The sequence below is a fragment of the Gekko japonicus genome, unplaced genomic scaffold (genome assembly GCF_001447785.1).
Source record: "Gekko japonicus isolate JY-2015 unplaced genomic scaffold, Gekko_japonicus_V1.1 scaffold618, whole genome shotgun sequence".
In the NCBI taxonomy this organism is placed as follows: domain Eukaryota; kingdom Metazoa; phylum Chordata; class Lepidosauria; order Squamata; family Gekkonidae; genus Gekko; species Gekko japonicus.
The window spans coordinates 147,701-167,547 of record NW_015159726.1 but is presented as its reverse complement, the minus strand read 5'-3'; the positions used below and the strand labels follow the sequence as shown (position 1 = coordinate 167,547).

Sequence of the window (19,847 nt, the reverse complement as noted above, 5' to 3'; positions counted from 1 at the left end):
AGCTCCTGCCAACCTAGCAGTTTGAAAGCAAGAAATTGCAAGTAGATAAATAGGTACCGCTTCAGTGGGAAGGTAACAGTGTTCTGTGTGTCTTTGCATCTAGTCATGCCGGCCACATGACCACAGAAAGTTCTTTGGACAGTGCTGACTCTTCGGCTTGGAAATGGAGATGAGCAACGCTCCCTAGAGTCAGATTCGACTAGCTTTCGAGCAAGGGAAACCTTTACCTTTACCTTTTTAACAAATGGTAATCCCTGTCGACAGGCTCACAATCTTATAAGGGGGAGGGTGTGTGAAAAAACAGGAGGAGGAACAGTGGTAGAAAAATCAGCGTGCAAAGACTCCATGAGAAGAAAGATGTCCCCATACCTTGTTTGAAAGCCCAAAGCGAGGGAGACCTATCCACAAATAAGGCATTCTTAAAGGAAATGGAAGGAGAGAATTCTAAATTAATATTGGCTTCTATCCTACCATTCCACTGAGCAAAGTTTGAAGCCTCCCTCCAGCCCAAGGAGGCCAATGGAAGACGTTCTGAGGTCTAGAAGAAGTTCCTACAGCCTAAGGTAGCATATGTGACCTCATTATTATTATCAATGGAAACTTAAAATTATGTGGTTAAGTATAAAACAAACTTCTGCAGGATTCAAGTACCTTGTCATGGCTTGGCACCTCCGATCTTCTTCTGACATTCTTCCAAAATGCTGCCCACAAGAAATATGACAAGGTGGAAAAGCAACGTACTAAGTTGGATGCAACTGAGAAACTTTTGTAGGCATACTGAGTCCCTCTGGCAGCCCTTATTCAAGACAGTGTTGGTCATAGGTACTGTAGCAGTGGTCATCTTGTAAGTGGCCACTATTTCTAGCACAGCACACACAGTGGCTCCCATCTTGACTAGGGCTGCACATGCTCATTACAGCTGGAGGTGTGCTCTGCAGAATTATCTAGGAGATAGTTGCTGCTAGGCTGGCTATTTACCCACTTGCAGAGTGTAAAACCCTGTGCTTGGTCCTAACCCCCATGCTTGAGAAATTGAGGAGTGGGAGAAAAAATGGCTGAAAAATGGCTTTCATAGGGAAGCTCTAGGGATCTTCCTATGTCTCTGTGGTAGACGTTAAGGGGAAATTCCAAGACTGTCACCCAGAACTGACATCATATTCTCCCCAAAATACACCCTGCCCAGGCATTGCTCTCAAAATATCCTGGTCTTTGCCAAGGTAGTGCTGGCAATCTTATTCATTGCTGCATGGGGCGTAAGGGCAAGCTCCAGCTCCATGTACTGCTGCTGGGCTCACCGGCTTCTCATGTCCTGGGTGCTGGTGGTGCCACCTGGGAGGAAAATGAACTAGAGCAATGTGGGCAAAGTGGCTGTGGCTCTCCTTCCTCCTGTCTTCCAGCAGTGTGGGAGGAGATAACAGGTGTAGGCTATGCCTGTCTAATCCTCAACCCATGGTGCCTGGGAGGAAAGGGAGCTTCAGCAGGGCTGGCAAGCACCACCTTTTCAGCTGCCAGCAGTCCTAATGGAGGGGATGCATGTAGGGTACACTCATTGCCTCCCTGACAAGTGTCACCTTGTGCTGACAAAATGCCTGGAGCTGGTCCTGGGGAGCAGTCATTTCGGAAACTTACAGTTATTGGTGTCGTTGTGACACAAAGTAAAGGAGAATGGACCACATGCGCAATTGAGCAACCTGCATTTTTTGTGAAGTATATGGCCGAGATATACTTAATCCCTGAAATTCCCGTTTTCTGTTTTGCAGCCATATAGAAAAAATCACAACATGGCAAGATCCTCGAAAGACAGTGACCCAGCCGTTGAATCACATGAGCCATCATCCACCAACCACTTCTGCCCCAGTATCCCAGCGATCCATGGCAATGTCACAACCCAACCTCGGTGAGTCACCAGAAGTTAGGACGGTGCTGGAAGCAAAAGGATTCTTATGCTGACAACTGGCAGGGGTGGGTTGGGTGGGGATTTATAACCTCTCGTAATTCATGGACAGGAGACCTCGCCCTTCTTGCCTAAGAGCCCCAATGGGGAAAGGGATGATAGTAATGGAAGAGCCTTCTTGGATGGCTGTCCATGCCTCCATAGGAAACGTAGTCTTCAGCTATAGAATTATTGCCATAGTAAGTTCAGGTTATTTAACTCCAGCAACTGCTCAGTGTAGCATTACTCAAAAAAAAAAACCCCTGGTCATAGAATACTTTTATTATAGGGACCAACCAAAATATCATAAAATAGCAAGCTTTCAAGTTCCTCAGAAGTCTTTCTCAGGGTGGATCAAAATCAGACAAAGGAGGTGGGAGAGCTCAGAGCAGTCTGGGGGATATCAAAGGGGTACAGTTTAGTATAGGAATCATGTTCATTTCTAAATGACAATTTTTTAATGCTGTTCATTTAGAGTGCTTGCAGTATTCCTCTTGCAGATGACTTCTCAAGACTGCAGCAGTTACCACCCTTTAGAAGGGCTGTATCTGGCTAGGTTGAGGCCATGTTTGACCTATGGTACATAACTTTCTGTTAAATTAAACAAAAGACAGTCTTTCCCCTTGGTTTCTCCTGACAACTGTCGCCAAATGCAGCGGATATTTGTGGCGTTAAAAAGGGAGGGTTTCGCTTTGTGAGTCACGGGACAGTAGCAGATGTATCATAAGGATGGCGTTTACTCAGATTTCTTCTTTATATATCAAAGGCCGGGGAACAATTTAGTGAGTCATATAAAATGGTAATAATGAGCTTGTTTCCTGCAATATCCTAAGGATCGGGTGAGTAATGTGTGAAATTAACTCTCCTCTACCACTTGCTAATCATGGCATAGCAGTTTATTCAGAGTTTTTTTAATGAGCTAAACAACAAAAAGTTTAAGCAGCCTCACAAATTTACATGGGAAAATCTAGAAGCCTCCAATAGAAGGCTAGTCCTCAGCTGCCTGCCAAACACTGTCTTTGAATTTTGGAGCTGATGCGTTTATCTAATACGTTTGTATACAACTTTTCCTCATTATAATGGCATGGTACGCTTTTACGTGCCATTGGGTTGATCCTAATAAGAGGCATTCCATGGATTATGCTCTTGGTTTGTTGGATGTTAACTTTCGTACTGCTGCAGCTGCAAACAACTTCCTTGTCCAGAGGGCCATTTGAGAGAGTATGAATGGATATGACAAAGAAGGTGGTCTTTAAAGTATGTGTGCATCAAGCTGTCTGGGAAGCTGTTGTACCCAAACAAACAAAATTAAGCAGACCAGGAATTTTTAGTATTTTGCGAAAACGTCACACTTTCTATTTTGAATGAGGGGCATTTGTACAGCAGCGTGCCAAGGTGTTGCTGTTCTGCAATCCATACAGGGCTCTGGCAGTGGACACGCAGTCCCATGGCAGGCATGAAGTATGCTCAAGTCAGGCACAGTCTTTACAACAACTGGCTGATCTGCAAGAAGATCCTGATCTTGATTATTGCTTAAACACTTTGCTTGTTAGGTTGCATCCTGGGTCAACATGGCCATCTTGTCTTGTAAAGGCACCTTTCTGGCAAGGGAGAGAACACGTTCCCCTTTTTTAAGAATGGGATCTGTCTTTTAGGAATGGTAGTTCACAGCAGCAAGGCAGTGTGGCCTGGCAGATGGAACACTGGCTCTGTGCAAGGCATGGCTTGCGAAAGCAAGAGGTGTCTTCAAGCAGGAGAAAGCTCAGGGCTAATGCTCGGCTTGCACACTGTGGTTTCAGGAAGCCATAACTTGTAGCTCCGTGTTGTAACCTTTTTTTAAAAAAGGATCTTAGCCAAAGAGAAAAAAAATGCATCCCTTGTTTTTTCTGTCCTAGAACAAGTGTTATAAAATCAGCCTTGTTGGGTTCACATCAGGTACTTAAACAAGCAGATTTTTGAAGTGGCGTTTGAGTCTCCAAGCCAGAGCTACAGTGCCAACATCCTACCAGACATCACAAGTAGAATGGAAACAGGATAGGAAGTCCAACCACTTTTCTGGCAACAGCTGGTTCAAAACCTTTCACGAAAGCCAGCCAGCTAGGCCTCTGTTGGTTACCCTAGAATTTTTCAGCACTGTAGAAATTAACAATGTCTTTTGAAGATGTGCCACGAATAAGGTGGGGGCTTGATTTTCCAGGTCTGTGTCCTGCCCTACACTTCCCATTACTAACACATGTTTGTTTTTTAATCTTGCCTTTCCTCTAATGATGAGATGGAAAATTGGCCCTTCCTGTATGACTTGTTGCTTTTAGTTTATAAGGTCCTTTCCACCTAGGTTTTGAAGGACATACACGACAAACACTGTTTTTCTGCCTGTAGATTCCTCCTTGGTCCTCCTGTTTATCTTCTGGGCATGGAACAGGGGTCACTGGGTGTGTGTGGGTGTCTAATCCTCAACCCATGAAGTATTTGTGAATTTCCTGCATTGTGCAGGGGGTTGAACTAGATGACCCTGGAGGTCCCTTCCAACTCTATATTGTATTCTAATATTCTAGTCAACACAGTGACTACAGGGGTCCTATATCATCAATATGTCAATATGTCTTTAGCAAAAAGTTCACTGAAACTCACGTTTATTCTGAAAGAGACATCTTCTGCTTCTTCCATCTTGCTTTTGTGGCTGAGATTTAGAGCACATTTTTATGAACTAAACATCTGTGAGTCTGGTAATTTTTCCAGTTTGATATATATATATATTTTTTTAAAAAATCTGCCTTGGGGTGTTTGAATGCTGTTATTCCTTCATGATGTATGTTTGCCTTCAATGAGATTTTGTTAATCCTAGGCCCATGCTTATGGCAAGATTTACTTCCCAAGTGTACTCACGCAGTTACAATTAGTATTGATTTTGGAATGGTCTTATGCTGGGTGTGAATTGCTCTTCTTTCCTTAAATGGTTCTATAGAAAGAACAGCCTCTTAGACGAAAGAGGATTTAAAAAATTTTATATATATAATATGATTCTTCATTAAAGAGAAAAAATGAAGTGACCTGCCAGTTTGGTGTAGTGGTTAAGAGCGTAGACTCTAATCTGGGAGAACTGGGTTTGATTCCCCACTCCTCCACTTGCACCTGCTGGGTGACCTTGGGCAAGCCATAGTTCTGATAACAGCTGTCCTTGAAAAAGAGCAGTTTCTGTCAGAGCTCTCTCAGCCCCACCCACCTCACAGGGTGTCTATTGTGGGGAGGGGAAGGGAAAATGAGTTTGTAAGCCGCTCTGAGACTCCTTTGGGTAGTGAAGGGCGGGGTATAAATTCAATCTCTTCTCTTCTTCTCTTTGCAAATAGTATTTTGTATGACAGATGTCTATGTGCAGCCCCAAGCTAGCCTCTGTATTCCATCTCTAAAGATCCTGAAGCATCACTAATTTAAAAATCCAAAAGGTGTGAGGGAGGATTATAGGGGATGCTATGGATCCCTTTGGTTTTAGCCAAAAGAAAGGGGGTTACCTCACGCCCAGTTCCTTCCTTCTCCTTTTTGGTTTATGGTTTTCTTTCTGGCTAGAGAGAACCACCAGGCTCCTTCCTTTGTCTTAATCTGTAGCTTCGTTGCCATGCACACTTCCTGTCTCCTTTCCTAGCCTTTGAGTAGGCCTTTCTTCATGAGCAGGCCTCTCTCCTACTTTTGGCCTGCACATAAGCCATAGTTGAAAAAGCTGTGGATAGAACCGGGGTGGGAGTGGGGGGGCGGACATGTATGCTGCCTTGCTCTTCAAGGAACAAGTGTATATAACGAAAGCCCAGCAAAACAACCTGTCAAGGAACAAATCAGACTGGCAGAGCCCTCTACAAGAAAGAAGTTTTGCAGGGCTTTCAAAAAGTAGTCAAAGAAGAGTACCTTTCAGCAGCTGCTTCTCTCGTCTGGTGCCCCGAGGGGAGCAGCCCCTGGTGAGGCTATGCCATTGCAGCTAATGTGCAAACTTGTCTGGGGAGACAATTATTGGCTTTGGGTTCTTGGTGGCTTTTTTGTTTGTTTGCAATGTTATGAAGATTACTATTAATTATTTTTGCATTTCCCCTCATTACTTTAAAATCTCAGTGGTATAGCTATTTCGGCTCACTCTAACTTTGCCACTAAGAGTAAAGTCTGGTTAAACAGCTGACAGTTTTTGTTCTGTAGTGACCGCAGTCTTCAACTCTCCCACCCACCCTTTTTAGGTGCCATCTACTGTGATTTTAATGACCTTGTGAAAGGTGGAAATTTAACAAGTGGAGTTTTTCCTTGTCTTCTTCGTGGTCTCTGTGCATCACACTGATGGGATAAGGTGCCTGTGCCGACCCTGATTGGTAACTTACAAGCTCCATAAAAAAGAGATCTTCATGCCCTTTCCCTGGGGCATTCTCAGGAACTCCCACCACACATGGCCACAGGAGCAGGGCACAGACATCCCGCCAGTTCTCTTCTGACCACTGTGCATACAGGACATTTTTCCTCAGCACTCCGGTCGGTGAACTTACCTTTTCCACCTTTAGCTCCTTTTCCTTCAACTTCTTCTTAATTGAACTTATATCCTCCAACTTCCTAACCCCCCCAAAAACCCAACTTTCATCAAACTTTCTCTCCGCCCCGCACCCTTTCCCCCATCTTGGTCTATGTGGGGGTTCTTCAAGAGATGTTCCCAGTGCGGAAGAAAGCTTGCTCCATTGGACAGACATTCTTTGTGCCTCCTGTGCCTGGGGGAAGCGCATCAGACAGATTCTTGTGCTCATCGCTTGAAATTTTGAAACAAACCAGAAAAAAACTGAGCAGCGAGGCTCCAGGCGGTATTGTTGGAATCAGTCTTAGCCCCTTCCAAAATGGCTGGCAAAACCTCCAACATTCCTAGGCGAGTTGACTTTGGCACCGACGGGGCATGTTGCACCTCCAAGCCAGTCCTCACATACCCTGAGTAAGACCATGCCTGACAAGAGCGTATCGGCTCTGAAGAGATCGGGATCGACCTCCAAATCCTTGTTGGCCTCCCCAGCTAAAAAGCGTAAGAGGGAGAAAGGCTGCAAGTCGGGCAAGCACAAGGATCCGCTGATGGACTGAGGCTGAAAGGCCCCGAGCCCTGCCTCAGGCTCTGTGACTCACGAACAAGCCTCCACCAAGTCTCCGATATCCGACTTTGCATGTGATGGTTCTACTTCTGCCATTGCTCGACTTACTGATCCATCAGGTGAACTCTCCGGTATCAAAACCTTTGGCATCCACTCAGCCACTCCGCCTTTTGGAGTCAGAGATGGACAAGATAGACCTGACTCAACAGAGACACCTCACACCTCTCATTGCAGGTCTACAAGTAGGGAGACCTCTTTGCGGGGATCAACAATCAGCTCCAATCACCAACACTGATTCGACGACACCCATCTGAGTCCCTACCATCCTGACCCTCCTAGTCATCCCTCCCCCCCCCAACATCAGGCCTCATCGCCACCCCTCCATCCGACACAGGAGGAGGAAGCATCATTTCAGTGGTCGAAAAGGTGCATCTTCTGAATCTGCACATTTGATGCAGCTGTTACAGTGTACCTGCACAATTTGGTACCCAGTAGCTGTTAACTTGTGATTTGCCAAGCACGTCACAGACCCACTACTTCCTATTTTTGCAGTTCCAGGCAGGCAGCAAAACCAGTATGTTCGTTGAGGCTCTGGGTAGGCATTTACCCTTCCAAGACATGTTTTGTGCAGGCCTCCTCTTTTAAAAGGCATGGAAGCCCTGTCAGAAGTCAAGGTGATACCTCCAAAGGTAGAGACAAACAGACTTCCTCCTGAAGCATGCATTGGTTTTTCTGACATGAGGCAAGCTGTGCATCTTTCTAGACTCATTCGTCTATTGACAAACCTGGCTTTGACTCCAGTGAAGATCATACCCCTCTCTCGTGCTTTGGGAAGGCTTTGGCTGTGTTTAACCTTACCCAGCCTAGCACCCAGCATGTTCGTCAAATTTATGCCTGTAGTTCTTTTTAAAAGCCACTTTGCTTTAAAGAAAAAAAAAAGCCACCCAAACTTGAAAAAATTGCTACTGGCTGGACAAGGGGAAGTGGCTTTGTGACTGCTACAAGGACTACCTAATCAGCATTCTGCATTGCAGGTCAGGGAGGTATGGTGACAATTATGATTGTCTCACGAGCCAGCCATTCAGCACCAGGAAATTGGAAGAAACAGCTATGCTAGATCTAGCTTCGAGTCTTGTGTATCTGCTCACAGTGGGATGAGTGTAGATCTGTGGTGGGCTCAGGTTGTATAGACATGACCTAGGGTTGTCCTGGAGATCTCCCAGAATTACAGCTGATCTCCAGACCACAGAGATCAGTTTCCCTAGGGAAAATGGCAGGTTTAGAAGGCAGACTCTTTGACATTATACCCTGCTGGGGTCCTACCCGGGCCCAGGCCCTACCCCCAAATCTCCGGGAAGTAGGTTTGACCCTGGTTAGAACTTGGATGGGAGATCACCAAGGAAGTCCACGGTAGCGACACAGCGACAGGCAATGACAAACCACCTCTGTTAGTCTCTTGCCTTGGAAACCTTGTGAGGTCACCATAAATTGGCTGTGACTTGATGGCAATTTCCACTACCACCAATTGCTTGGAAAAAACAAAAATCAGAACAGCTCTCTTTACAACTTGCCGAAGGACCGCCATCAGAAGTAATCCTTTTTGGGCTAAACTCTGAAGAAAACACAAATAGAACAAAATTAGTTTCCCATCTTTCAGCGACTGCAAGAATTTTAATCAAAAAAAATGGAGGGAATCAACAAGCCCTACTCTCCAAATGTTGCAAAATATGCTCTGGGAACATTTTGCATTAAGCAAAATTCTGAACCAACCTACAGATGTTAACTCACACAATTATCAAAAAACATTTCAAGCTTTCTGGTTTCCTATAGTACAGATTCTTTTGAACTATGGTGCTGGAGAAGACTCTTGAGAGTCCCTTGGACTGCAAGAAGATCAAATCAGTCAATCCTAAAAGAAATCAACCCTGACTGTTCCCTGGAAGGCCAGATACTGAAGCTGAAGCTCAAATACTTTGGCCACCAAATGAGAAGGGAGCACTCACTGGAGAAGACCCTGATGCTGGGAAAGATTGAAGGTCAAAGAAGACGGGGACGGCAAAGGATGAGATGTTTGGACAGTGTCATCGACGCAACGAACATGAAATTGAGCCAACTTCAGAGGACAGCGGAAGACAGGAGGGCCTGGCGGGAGCTGGTCCATGGGGTCGCGAAGAGTCGGACTCGACTGTGCGACTGAACAACAAAATAGTACAGTATTTAACAGATATGGAAATAATCCCCCCAAAAATCCATATTACTGAGACTTATTATATTTTTGAAAAGCCTTAAAGTTTGTAAATGTTACTGTTATAATGTTTGCAGTTATAAACTGTATTTGTTTTTGATAAGAGTTTTGTGACTTATGTAAAGACGTTTTGGAATATTGTATTCTTGTTTGTAGTTGGAGAATAAAAAATGAAGTAATCCTCCTCAGTCTGTGTCAAAAAAGCCCTCTTAAACAGGGTAGCTTTCTATGCCTCAAAAAGCTTGCCACTGTGGGTGCTCGCCTAACTTCCTCCAGGAAACTGGTGCCACAGCTGAAAACCTTGTTTGGATTGTGGCTGATCTTATACATTTAGGGGAAGAGACAACCAGGAGAGATCTTTGAAAAGACTGAAGTAGGCGTACGAGTAGATAAGCAGAGTGGAAATGAGTGACTCAGTAGTAAGGGAAAGTGGCTTAAACACAATAGGATTCTTGGTCATACAGACATGTATGTATAAGAACTAGAAGAGACCCTTGGGTTTTAAGATCTGTGTACAGGACAGAATTTTGTTCAGTTTTGCTTTTCTTCATCACAGTTGCAGTGCCAGGAGAAGCTGCACTCGGTAGAGTTTCCTCTTCTTTGCCAGTATTAATAGTCCAGGCCTGGAAATCCCAGTACCAACCCCTGTATTTGGATTAAGGGGACTAGAGGCAAAGGAGAGTGGTGCTCCTATACACTTTGTTCCATTTGGTTACATTCTGGATGGCACCCACATGTTCTACATGATGTGATGCTACTTTGCCTTTCTTCTTAATTGGCCGTGCGGCAAGAATGTACAAAGCAAAAAGCCTTCTCTCTCTTTCTAGCCAAAAAGGAATTCCTGACTGACCTCCCCACTTGGCAGGCTGAGCATCTGGCTTGCCAGGCAGGCTGTAGGTCTTCGGCAATCGTTGCTGTGATGTGATTAATGGCAGCAAGTTCAGTTGGAAGAGTTCAAGCTGGTTGCTGGGCTAGAAGGGTCAAAGATCAGCAGGATCTGCCGCTGCCGAGTGGAGAGCCCTCCCTTGGCGTTTTAGGCCCACTGCATCTGTTCTGAGGCACTTGTGTAATTTTCCTCATAAAAATATTTTCTCCTCTGGCTTCATCTGTGTTGCTGCTATTTACAGCATTTCTTGGGTAACATTCTCAGCACAGAAAAGTGGGATCTTAGGCCTGAATCTTGCACAAGCTCTAGGATCACAGTCAGGGGTCGTTTCGTAGAAAAAGAGCTAGGGGAACTCATTAGCATAACTCATTAGCATATGACACACCCCCTGACATCACCGGAAGTGTGTCATAAGGCCACACCCCCTGACATCACCGGAAGTGTGTCATAAGGCCACACACCCCGCCCCCAAGGGTCCGGGCGGCCGCCGCCGGCCTTGCAGCTCCATTGCCGAGCCCCATGAGGGGCCCGGCGGTGGACCTGCAAGGCCGGCGGGAGTGCAAGGAAGCCCCGCAAAGGCCCTCCCTGGCCCCAGGCAGGCAGGGGTGGGGAGAGGCAGGGAAGAAGCAACTTACCCTCCCTCTTCTCCTGCCTCCTCCTGGCTGAATGAGGGCCGGAAGCAGGGGGCGGGGCTTCGTCATGTGCCCCGCCCCCTGTACCTCACCCGGGGAAACTGCGATCCCCCGCGATCCCCCCCGAAATGACCTCTGATCACAGTAGATGTCTGCTGGGCTGTGTTCAGCTGGTAGGCTACAGCTTGTATAGATGCTGGGCTTATATGGCGGCACCCAGGCCTGAATCTCCATTCAGCTATGAAGCACGTTGGATTGGAACATAAGGGCAGTCCTACTGAATCAAACCAATGGCCTATCTAGTCCAGCATCATGTTTCACACAGTGACCAAACAGATGTTTGTAGAAGGCCTACAAGAGGGCATGGAGAAGAAAGCTGCCTCCTGTTCCCCCAGCACAGGTCATCAGAGGGTTACTGCCTCTGAACATAGAGTTGCCAACTCTGGGTTGAGAAATTCCTGGAGATTTTGGGAGTAGAGGCTGGAGAGGATGGGGTTTGAGGAAGGGAGGGACCTCAGTTGGATATAATGCCATAGAGTTCACCCTCCAAAGCAGCCATTTTCTCCAGGGGAACTGATCTCTGTCATCTGGGGATCATTTGTAATCCTGGGATAATCTCCAGGCCCCACCCAGAGGTTGGCAACCCTTTCTGAACATGAAGGTTCTGTTTAGTCATCATGGCCAATAGCCTTTGATGAATCATAAATTTGTATAAACTCCTATTAAAATTGACTATACCAGTGGCCCATCACTTCACCCTTTGGCAGTAAATTCCACAGTTGATTACTTCTGTACTGTTTATTTATTTTACTTCATTTACTTATATCCTACCTTTCTGCTCATGTCCTGTGGATGGAGTCATCATGAGTTGGTTATGACTCAGCAGCACTTTCTTTTTATCTTCTTTCTCTCCAGAGTGGCTTATATTTGTTCTCTCCCCCTCGATCTTATACTCACAACAACCCGGTGAGGTAGGTGAGGCTGAAAGTGTGTGACTGGCCCAAGATCACCCAGCAAGCTTCCACGTCAGAGTGGTGATTCAAACCTGGCTCTCCCAGATCCTAGTCTGACACTTTAACCCCTACACGCATGCTACAGTGGCTGTCTCCAAGCTCTCTCATCTAAATACTTGCTCGCCTTGGGCAAGTCTTTTGGCCCTTGGGGCAGGGAGTTGTACCAGAATTCATTGGACCTCCTTCAGTACTCTGGCTTTAACTGTTAGAATCAGGGTGGGGCGTGGCCCCGCCCCCAGCGTGCGACGTCACTTCCGGGTGACGCGCACGCGGGGGTGGGGTTTTCCCCGGGCCCCGATTCCGCGGGAGCGGAAAGCGGGGCTCGAAAGTGGGGGGAAATCCGCCCCCTGGGAGCATTTGGCAGCCCTAGGGTGGGTTTTTTTCTTCTTCTAAGAACGAGGTGCCAAACTCTCAAGAGGGAAATGAATTTTTCAGTCTGTATACTGAAAACTCATAAACTTTTAAATACTTTAAAAAGAATTTTGTTGAAGAGGTTCCAGAATTCCGTTCCAGCGCATTCCCCCAGAAAAAAAGCCCTAAGAATATATTGATCTTTAATAGGCTGAAGCCTGCATAAACTACATTAACAAATGGATGCATTTCATGATCACTTTCACTAAGAATTTGTGGATTGACATATTGGGGTAACGGCACTGGCACCCAGCAATTACATATGTTGACATTTCCCACCTGATTTGCTATTGTGAAAACGGTATCAGGAAATCTGGTGAATAAAACAGTGCAAATCTGTGTAACAGTAGTACAGGGTTGGACCATATTTTCCATATCCTGACTTGACATGTTTTATATCGGATATGACCTTTGGCGGTGGTGGGCCTGTGTTGGAGAATGGATGCATATGGAACTCTCAGAGATAAGGAGAATTAAAGTATGTTAAAGCTGGGTGTTGCCACATCCTATTTAATTGTAATGAGAGAGGAAACTTCTAATTTCCCCTCCATACACACATACATACACACACACACACACACACACACCCCTCTCTGACTTGATCCTATTTAATTGTAATGAGAGAGGAAACTTCTAATTTCCCCTCCATACACACACACACACACACACACACACACACACACACACACACCCTCTCTGACTTGACTATATCTGTGCTCCACCTGTACTATGAAAAGCTCTTCCTGTTTCAAGCTGTGTTTGATTACTGGATATATCCTGAAATGATCTGACAGGTGCCAGATGGGATTAGGATGAAAAATAAATTCAGAAGCTGGCGTCACTAAGGACGTATCATTTATAGGAGAACTGAAACTTCTTCTGCCCACTTTATTTAAGCAAATGTGCTTCTTTCTACCCAATTTTGATGGGATTGGGGTGGTGGTGGAATATTTGATGAGAGACTGTCTTAAAAAGGTTTTGTTTCACTCTCAATCTGTTGTTCCTGCCTCCCTGGTGTGCAGTGCTGAGAAGGTTTTCTCTTAGGTGGTGCTTTGAGGGCTGCCAAGAACTAATGTGGAATAGTGAATGGAGACTTGGGTTTCAATCGCTACTCAACTGTAAAGCCCATGAGATGTGGATCAGTTTTAAAGGGTTGAGCTGAGGATACAGGGAGGGGAGTAGTCCATTTTGGTCTTGAGTGTGATATAAATGTGATATGTAAATATGCCTTACCAGTCTTATTTGCACCAGCACGTCAGCAAGGACATTCTGGCACTGAAACGCAGATTGGGATATATGACTAGGCCAACACTGAGGGTGGGGAAGGGAAGGCAGCATGATACAGCCCAGTCTTTTTGGATCTCAGAAGCAAAGCGGGGTTGGTACTTGGATGGGAGACCACCATGGAAGGCTGTGCAGAGGAAGGCGACTGCAAACCACCTCTGCTTCTCGTGTGCCTTGAAAGCCTCTTGCTTGGGTCACCATAGGGTTGCCAGCCTCCAGGTCCTGGCTGGAGATCTCCTGCTATTACAGCTGACCTCCTCGGTCTCCACCCCCAAAATCTCCAGGTATTTTCCAACCCAGAGCTGGCAGCCTTAGGTCACCATAAGTTGGTTGCAACTTGACAGCACATACCTACATAATACATAGTGTAAGGAGTAACTAAACATTACTGTTTCTATGTGAAGTGAAATAGCAGCTTTTGGGGGAGGGATAATTATGGTTGCCAACTCTGGGTTGGGAAATTCCTGGAGATATGGGGGTGGGCCCTCATCAAGTTATAATGCCGTAGAGCCCACCAAATCAGCCATTTTCACCAAGGGAACTAATCTCTGTTGGCTGGAGATCAGTTGTTATTCAAGGAGATCTCAGGCCCCACCTGGAGGTTGGCAACCTTAGGAATAATAGCTAAAGCAGCCTGATTAATTGTCAAGAGTTGGTAAAACAGATTTTTCCTCAGTGTCTCAGGGGTTTGCTGCTTGGCTCTTATGCTTGGTCCTCCTGGAGCTGTGTGTTCCACAGGTATCTTGAACCATTCATGTTCTTTAGCATGGAATTTGGGCTACCTTGGCGCACAATGTAGAAGTTTTTAAAGGGCAAACCAAGCACAGTCAAGGGAAAATTAAGGTGTGGATTAATATCATTCAGAGATTTGGAGTATTATCACCTGCCCCCTCTGCATAGACTCACCATTACAATTCAGTCCATAATGTGTCATAAATAGACAGTCCTGACTTGGATAGCTCAGGCTAGCCTGATCTCATCAGATCTCGGAAGCTAAGTAGGGTCGGTCCTGGCTAGTATTTGGAAGAGTGATCTCCAAGAAATACCAGGGGCGTGACACAGAGGCAGGCAATGGCAAACCACCCCTGAAATGTCTCTTGCCTAAAAACAAAGCCTAGCTTGCCACCTAGTTGTGCATATTGCTAAAAATACCTAGAACTTGTTGCTGCCAGACAATTTTAGGCTCTCCTGGCTGTTCTACACACACTGCCATATGATAATTATAATAATTACTAGACAAAAGGTTCGTTGTGGAAATAAATACAACGAGCTCTAGAAAGAGGCTCTGGGCCGGTGCCCCGGCCTTGGACACTCAGTGTCAATTTGCTGTGGCAACCTCAGCAGGGTATAATGACACTGAGTCCACCATTTTTTCCAGAGGAACTGATCTCTGCTACCTAAAGAACAGTTGAAATGTTGAGTGATCTCCAGCCCTCACCTGGAGATTGGCAATGATGGTTCCCCAGAAGGGAATGGTTGGTTTAGAGGGTGGAGTGTACCTGTCCGAGGTCCCACGCCTACCGAAACCTCACCGTCTCCAGGCTCCATCCCTCACATCTCCAGGAATTTCCCACCTGGAGTTGGCAACCCTGTCTCCTTCCCAGCCAATTATCAACCTACCTTTATTTCCCCTTCACTCTTCAGCTTTCCACCCCCCCACACCTGCTACGTCACATTGGCTGTCATATGGGAGCCACCTCAGCAGCATATAAGGATACAGAGCACACCATTTTCTCCAGAGGAACTGATCTCTGCCATCTGGAAAGCAGTTGGAATTCTGAGTGATCTCCAGCCCTCACCTGGAGATTGCACACATTTTACCTCAGAACAGCAAACTGTTTAGAATGTTAGAGGCAAAAGCCAATCAAGTCCCATATGCAAATGACCTCTGTGTTCCAAGGCAAAGGCCAATGAGGCTGCATATGCAAATAACCTCTATGTTCTGACGGCTATGGGGGGGGGGGAAGAGGAACAGCCAGGGGTCGGATGGGGCCGGAGCTGTCCGGAGCCCCGCACTGGGAGTGACCAGCCCAGGGGGCGAGGCGGTCATATGACCAAGCCCCGCCCCCTGCTCCCAGCAGGCCTGCGCACCCCTCCCTGCGCTTCTCGGAGCCGGCAAAACGCAACGCCCTGGGAGCCCCGCCCACCCCTCCCTGCAGTTCCCGGGGCCGCAGCGCTCTGCGGGGCCTAGGGAGGCCCGCCCACCCCTTCCCGGGGGCCACACAGTCCGGGAGAGCTCGGTTTGGGCGTATACGTTGGCTAGGATGTGTAAGTAACTGTGCGTATGAGGCCTGGCCTGGTCACTTTCTTGGTGCCGCGTGTTGAAGGTGCAGGTGCCGCGTGTCGAAGGTGCAGGTGCCCGGGCTGGCCTCCACGGGGCCACCGCTCTCCACTTCGTGCACCAAGCTGTAGCGCCGCAGCGCCGCAGCTCGTTGGCCGGCGTGCAGACCAGCTTGAGCCGCATCCTGATGTGCGCGTTGCTGGGCATGAAGACGTGCTCAGTGCCCCCCGGCGTCTCCACCCAGCCCGTTGCAGCGGCTGCCGCAGCTACTCCCAGCTCCACTTTCTGCTCTTGGTACCAGCGGAAAAGGCAATGAGCGGGTGGAACCGAACTCGGTGCAGACCTTAGGGCACACCGGAAAGCCCGCTAGGAGCGAGCACGGCAGCTGGAGCTCTGTCAGGGCCGGTGGATTGCACTCCATGCAGTACCGCGTCTCGCCGATCTGCAGCACCGTCCCGTCCTGCCACGCCTCCGCATTGGGCACGTCGGCGGCCATGGCTTGGCCGTCCTGGGAGAAGAGGCACACGGTGGGGAGTGTCTGGGGCAAGGGATGCTCTGTATTCTTGGTGCTTGGGAGGGGGGACAGTGGGAGGGCTCCTGGTGTCCTGGCCCCACTGCTGGACCTCCTGATGGCCCCTGGTATTTTTGGCCCCTGTGTAACAGTGTTGGACTGGAGGGGCCATTGGCCTGATCCAGCATTGGCTTCTCTTATGTTCTTATGTCTGGGGCAAGGGATGCTCTGTATTCTTGGTGCTTGGGGGGGGACAGTGGGAGGGCTTCTGGTGTCCTGGCCCCACTGCTGGACCTCCTGATGGCCCCTGGTATTTTTGGATGATGTGTGACACAGAGTGTTGGACTGGATGGGCCACTGGCCTGATCCAACATAGCTTCTCTTATGTTATTATGTCTGGTCTTCTTGGTGCTTGGGGGGGTCTTCTAATGTCCTGGCCCCACTGGTGGACCTCCTGATGGCACTGGTATTTCTGGCCACTGTGTGATACAGAGTGTTGGACTGGATGGGCCTTTGGCCTGATCCAACATTGGCATCTCTTATGTTCTTATGTTCTTATGTTACAATGAACCTTTTGGCATGCTTACACTGTTTCCTAGACTGAACCAAGACATGAAAATAATGTAGCCCCTGAAAAGTATAACTAACACCCCGAGCATTTGAAAAATTTGAATTCATCTAGTCCATGATTTGGTTCCTAACAGTGGCCAACCAGATGCCCCTGGGAAGCTCAGGAACAGGACACAAGGGCAACCATCGCTCCCTCTTTCTCGCTCTTGTCCATTTTTACTGCAGCCCTCCTTCCTCCAAGGAGCTCAGGGTGGCATTGCCCTTAAGTATTTGTCCTCGCAACAGCTCTGTGAGGTACATTAAGCCGAGAGGGTGTGGCTTAATGAGTGGTCCCCCGAGTGAGCCTCATGGCAGTGTGAGGATATGAACCTGGGTCTTCCAGATCTTAGCTCAACACTCTGAACACCATACCACACTGGCATTCTGCCAGTCCTTCTCATCTCAGGGCAGTGCTGCCTTTACTTATTTCTTAGAATAATAGAATCACAGAGTTAGAAGGGGCCATACAGGCCAACCCCCTGTTCAATGCAGGATCAGCCTAGAGCATCCCTGACAACTGTTTGTCCAGTCACTGCTTAAAGACTGCCAGGGCGGGGGAGCTCACCACTCCCCGAGGCAGCTGATTGCACTGTTGCACAACGCTCAGTGTAAATGTTTTTCCTAAGATCGAGCTAGTACCTTCCCGCCCTTAATTTAAACCCATTATTATGAGTCCTATCCTCTGCTGCCAACAGGAACAGCTAGAGATGTAAAATTTCAGGAAATTTTGAAGCTTGGGAAAAAATGGAGATTTTCGGAAAAATTGAAAAAAATGCTACATTAGCATTTCTTTTGTTTTCTAGATTGAAAGTCATTCTGTTACTTTAGGAACATAAAATATGACTATGGACATTTTTACTTGGCATGAAATTATCACAACTAGCATATTAAAAATATAGTGTATCCAAACAATTATTACAAACAGAATACCCACCCACATGCAAAAACAAAACTGAAACCTTTTTATTTTCTTCTGACAATAGCACCTCCTAAAGGAAGAAATGCATCTTGTTTTTGCATTGGAGAGTTCAGTTTGTAACCTAGGACTTGCTTGTCCTCAGTGCACAGAAATTAGATCAATCTGATACCATATACATATATATAAATGATTTGGAAAATATTTGAACACCTTGTCTTAAAATATTTTATTCATCATGTTAAAATAAAACGTTCCATAATCAATTTTTTTCTTTTCTTTTTTCAATTTTTCGGAAAAAAACAAAGAAAGCTTCAAGAACCCCCCCCCCAAAAAAAACGGTTTCCTCCCGAATTTTTCCGTTTTTTCCCCCCAGGCCTTCACATCTCTAGTGCCAACCAATTACGGAGTGTGTGGAATGTTCAAGAGAAGTGCCACCACCAATCGGCTTATATATTTTAGGGAGATTAAGAAACAGCAGGTGCATTGCAAAACTGTGATGGAGGGATGCTTGCTTTCAGATGATTGGCGCTGTTACCTGTGAGGTTTTGACTTTAGCCTGTCCACCCTCTCTCCCCAAGCCTAAAGAAACAAAGACAGGAAAGAGCTGCAAGAGCTTTGTAACCTAGACCCCTCCAGGTATCACCTCCCAGTGGCTGAGCATTTTCTGCATGGTTATTCTCATCTCAACCCAGAACCCCTGAATAGAAGGCTCTGTGTGTGCTCAGGCCAGTGCAACGTTTTTGTTTAATACTTTACAGATTTTTGGACCACAGCGCACTCTTCACTGAAAAGCAGTATTTTTGCTGACCTTGTTGGAAGGCTAATGCTGTTTCTGGGAAGTAAGTGAAACAAGCAGTTCTTTGTTGGCAGGAGCAGAGAGAGAAGAGGGAGACAGGCCTCCCCCTCCTTCCCTTTGCAGTATCGTGACTAAGTCAAAAGTGTAATGTGGCTGGGTTTTTTCTTCTTACTTCCACAGACATGTGTTTTTCATCAGGCTACTCTGCATGACACTTGAGACTGGCCAGTTCCTAATGGATTAGGCAGGAGACGGCCCTTAAAAGGGGGTAAACCCGCAGCTGGACCTAAGCTGTGATTTAAAAAAAAAAAATACTGTTGCACTCACTTTAACATATTCATCAGAGATAATTTGCACCTTTTGCAAGTTGGCCTCTTCCATGGCAGAATCCTTTCTCTGCAAAATGGCCTTTGCTCCATGCAGAGAAGCCATCTCAAAACTTCAGTCTTTGGCCTTCAAAGAGTAAAGAGACTGTATGATTGACTTTCCTGTCTCCGCCCTAGTATATGTAGGGTTGCCAGCCTCCAGGTGGGGCCTGGAGATCTCCCCTAGAAATTAGTTCCCCTAGACAAAATGGCTGCTTTGGAGGGTGGGCTCTGTGGCATTGCGCCATGCTGTGGTCTCTTGCCTCCCCAAATCCCACCTTCTTCAGGATCCACACCCCAAATCCCCAGGTATTTCCCAACCCAGAGCTGACAACCCTACGTCTACATGAATTTAGTGTATGGCATACAATAACAGCAGAGTCTGCATGGAGCCACTGCCCTTGATTTCTATCAGAGGAAGAGGGCACAGATTGGACAGCTACAATGGAAAGGAATGCATATGACTGCAAATCTCATCCTGGGACTTGGTTGTCATGGACATTGTGTGGAGGTTATGCTCGTGCCCTTCTTGGCCTCTTTTGGTGCCTCCTTCATCTGTCCCACTTTTGTTTAAGTAGTCCGTCTGTCTCTGACTGCTTTTGCTTTCTTTCTCTCGCCCTTCCTCCAAGGCGCTCGTAACAGCAAGCATGTTTTGCCATTCCTCCATTTTAGGCATCCAAGTGACCTCGCCTGCCAGCTGATGCCAAATGAGATCACTTTCTTATTTCTCTGCCTTGTTCATTGATCAGAGCTCAAAGAAGCACCTGCAGCTCATGGGGCTCTTGTGCTCCTCCTATGAGTCTGAAATTTGGCATTGGGGGCTTTCCAAGCCATTTCTCCAATAGACTGCTTGCTGCCACTCA

The 19,847-nt window shown here is 46.9% G+C and overlaps 1 protein-coding gene across 1 annotated transcript in view; it reads left to right on the top strand.

Annotated features, from left to right (window-relative positions):
* Positions 1-19,847, top strand: part of WWTR1 (WW domain containing transcription regulator 1) — a 126,972-nt gene that overhangs the window by 76,539 nt on the left and 30,586 nt on the right. Inside the window, exon 2 of the mRNA XM_015424922.1 lies at positions 1,761-1,897. Within this exon, the coding sequence (XP_015280408.1) occupies positions 1,761-1,897 (137 nt within the window). The remainder of the gene's footprint in view (positions 1-1,760; positions 1,898-19,847) is intronic.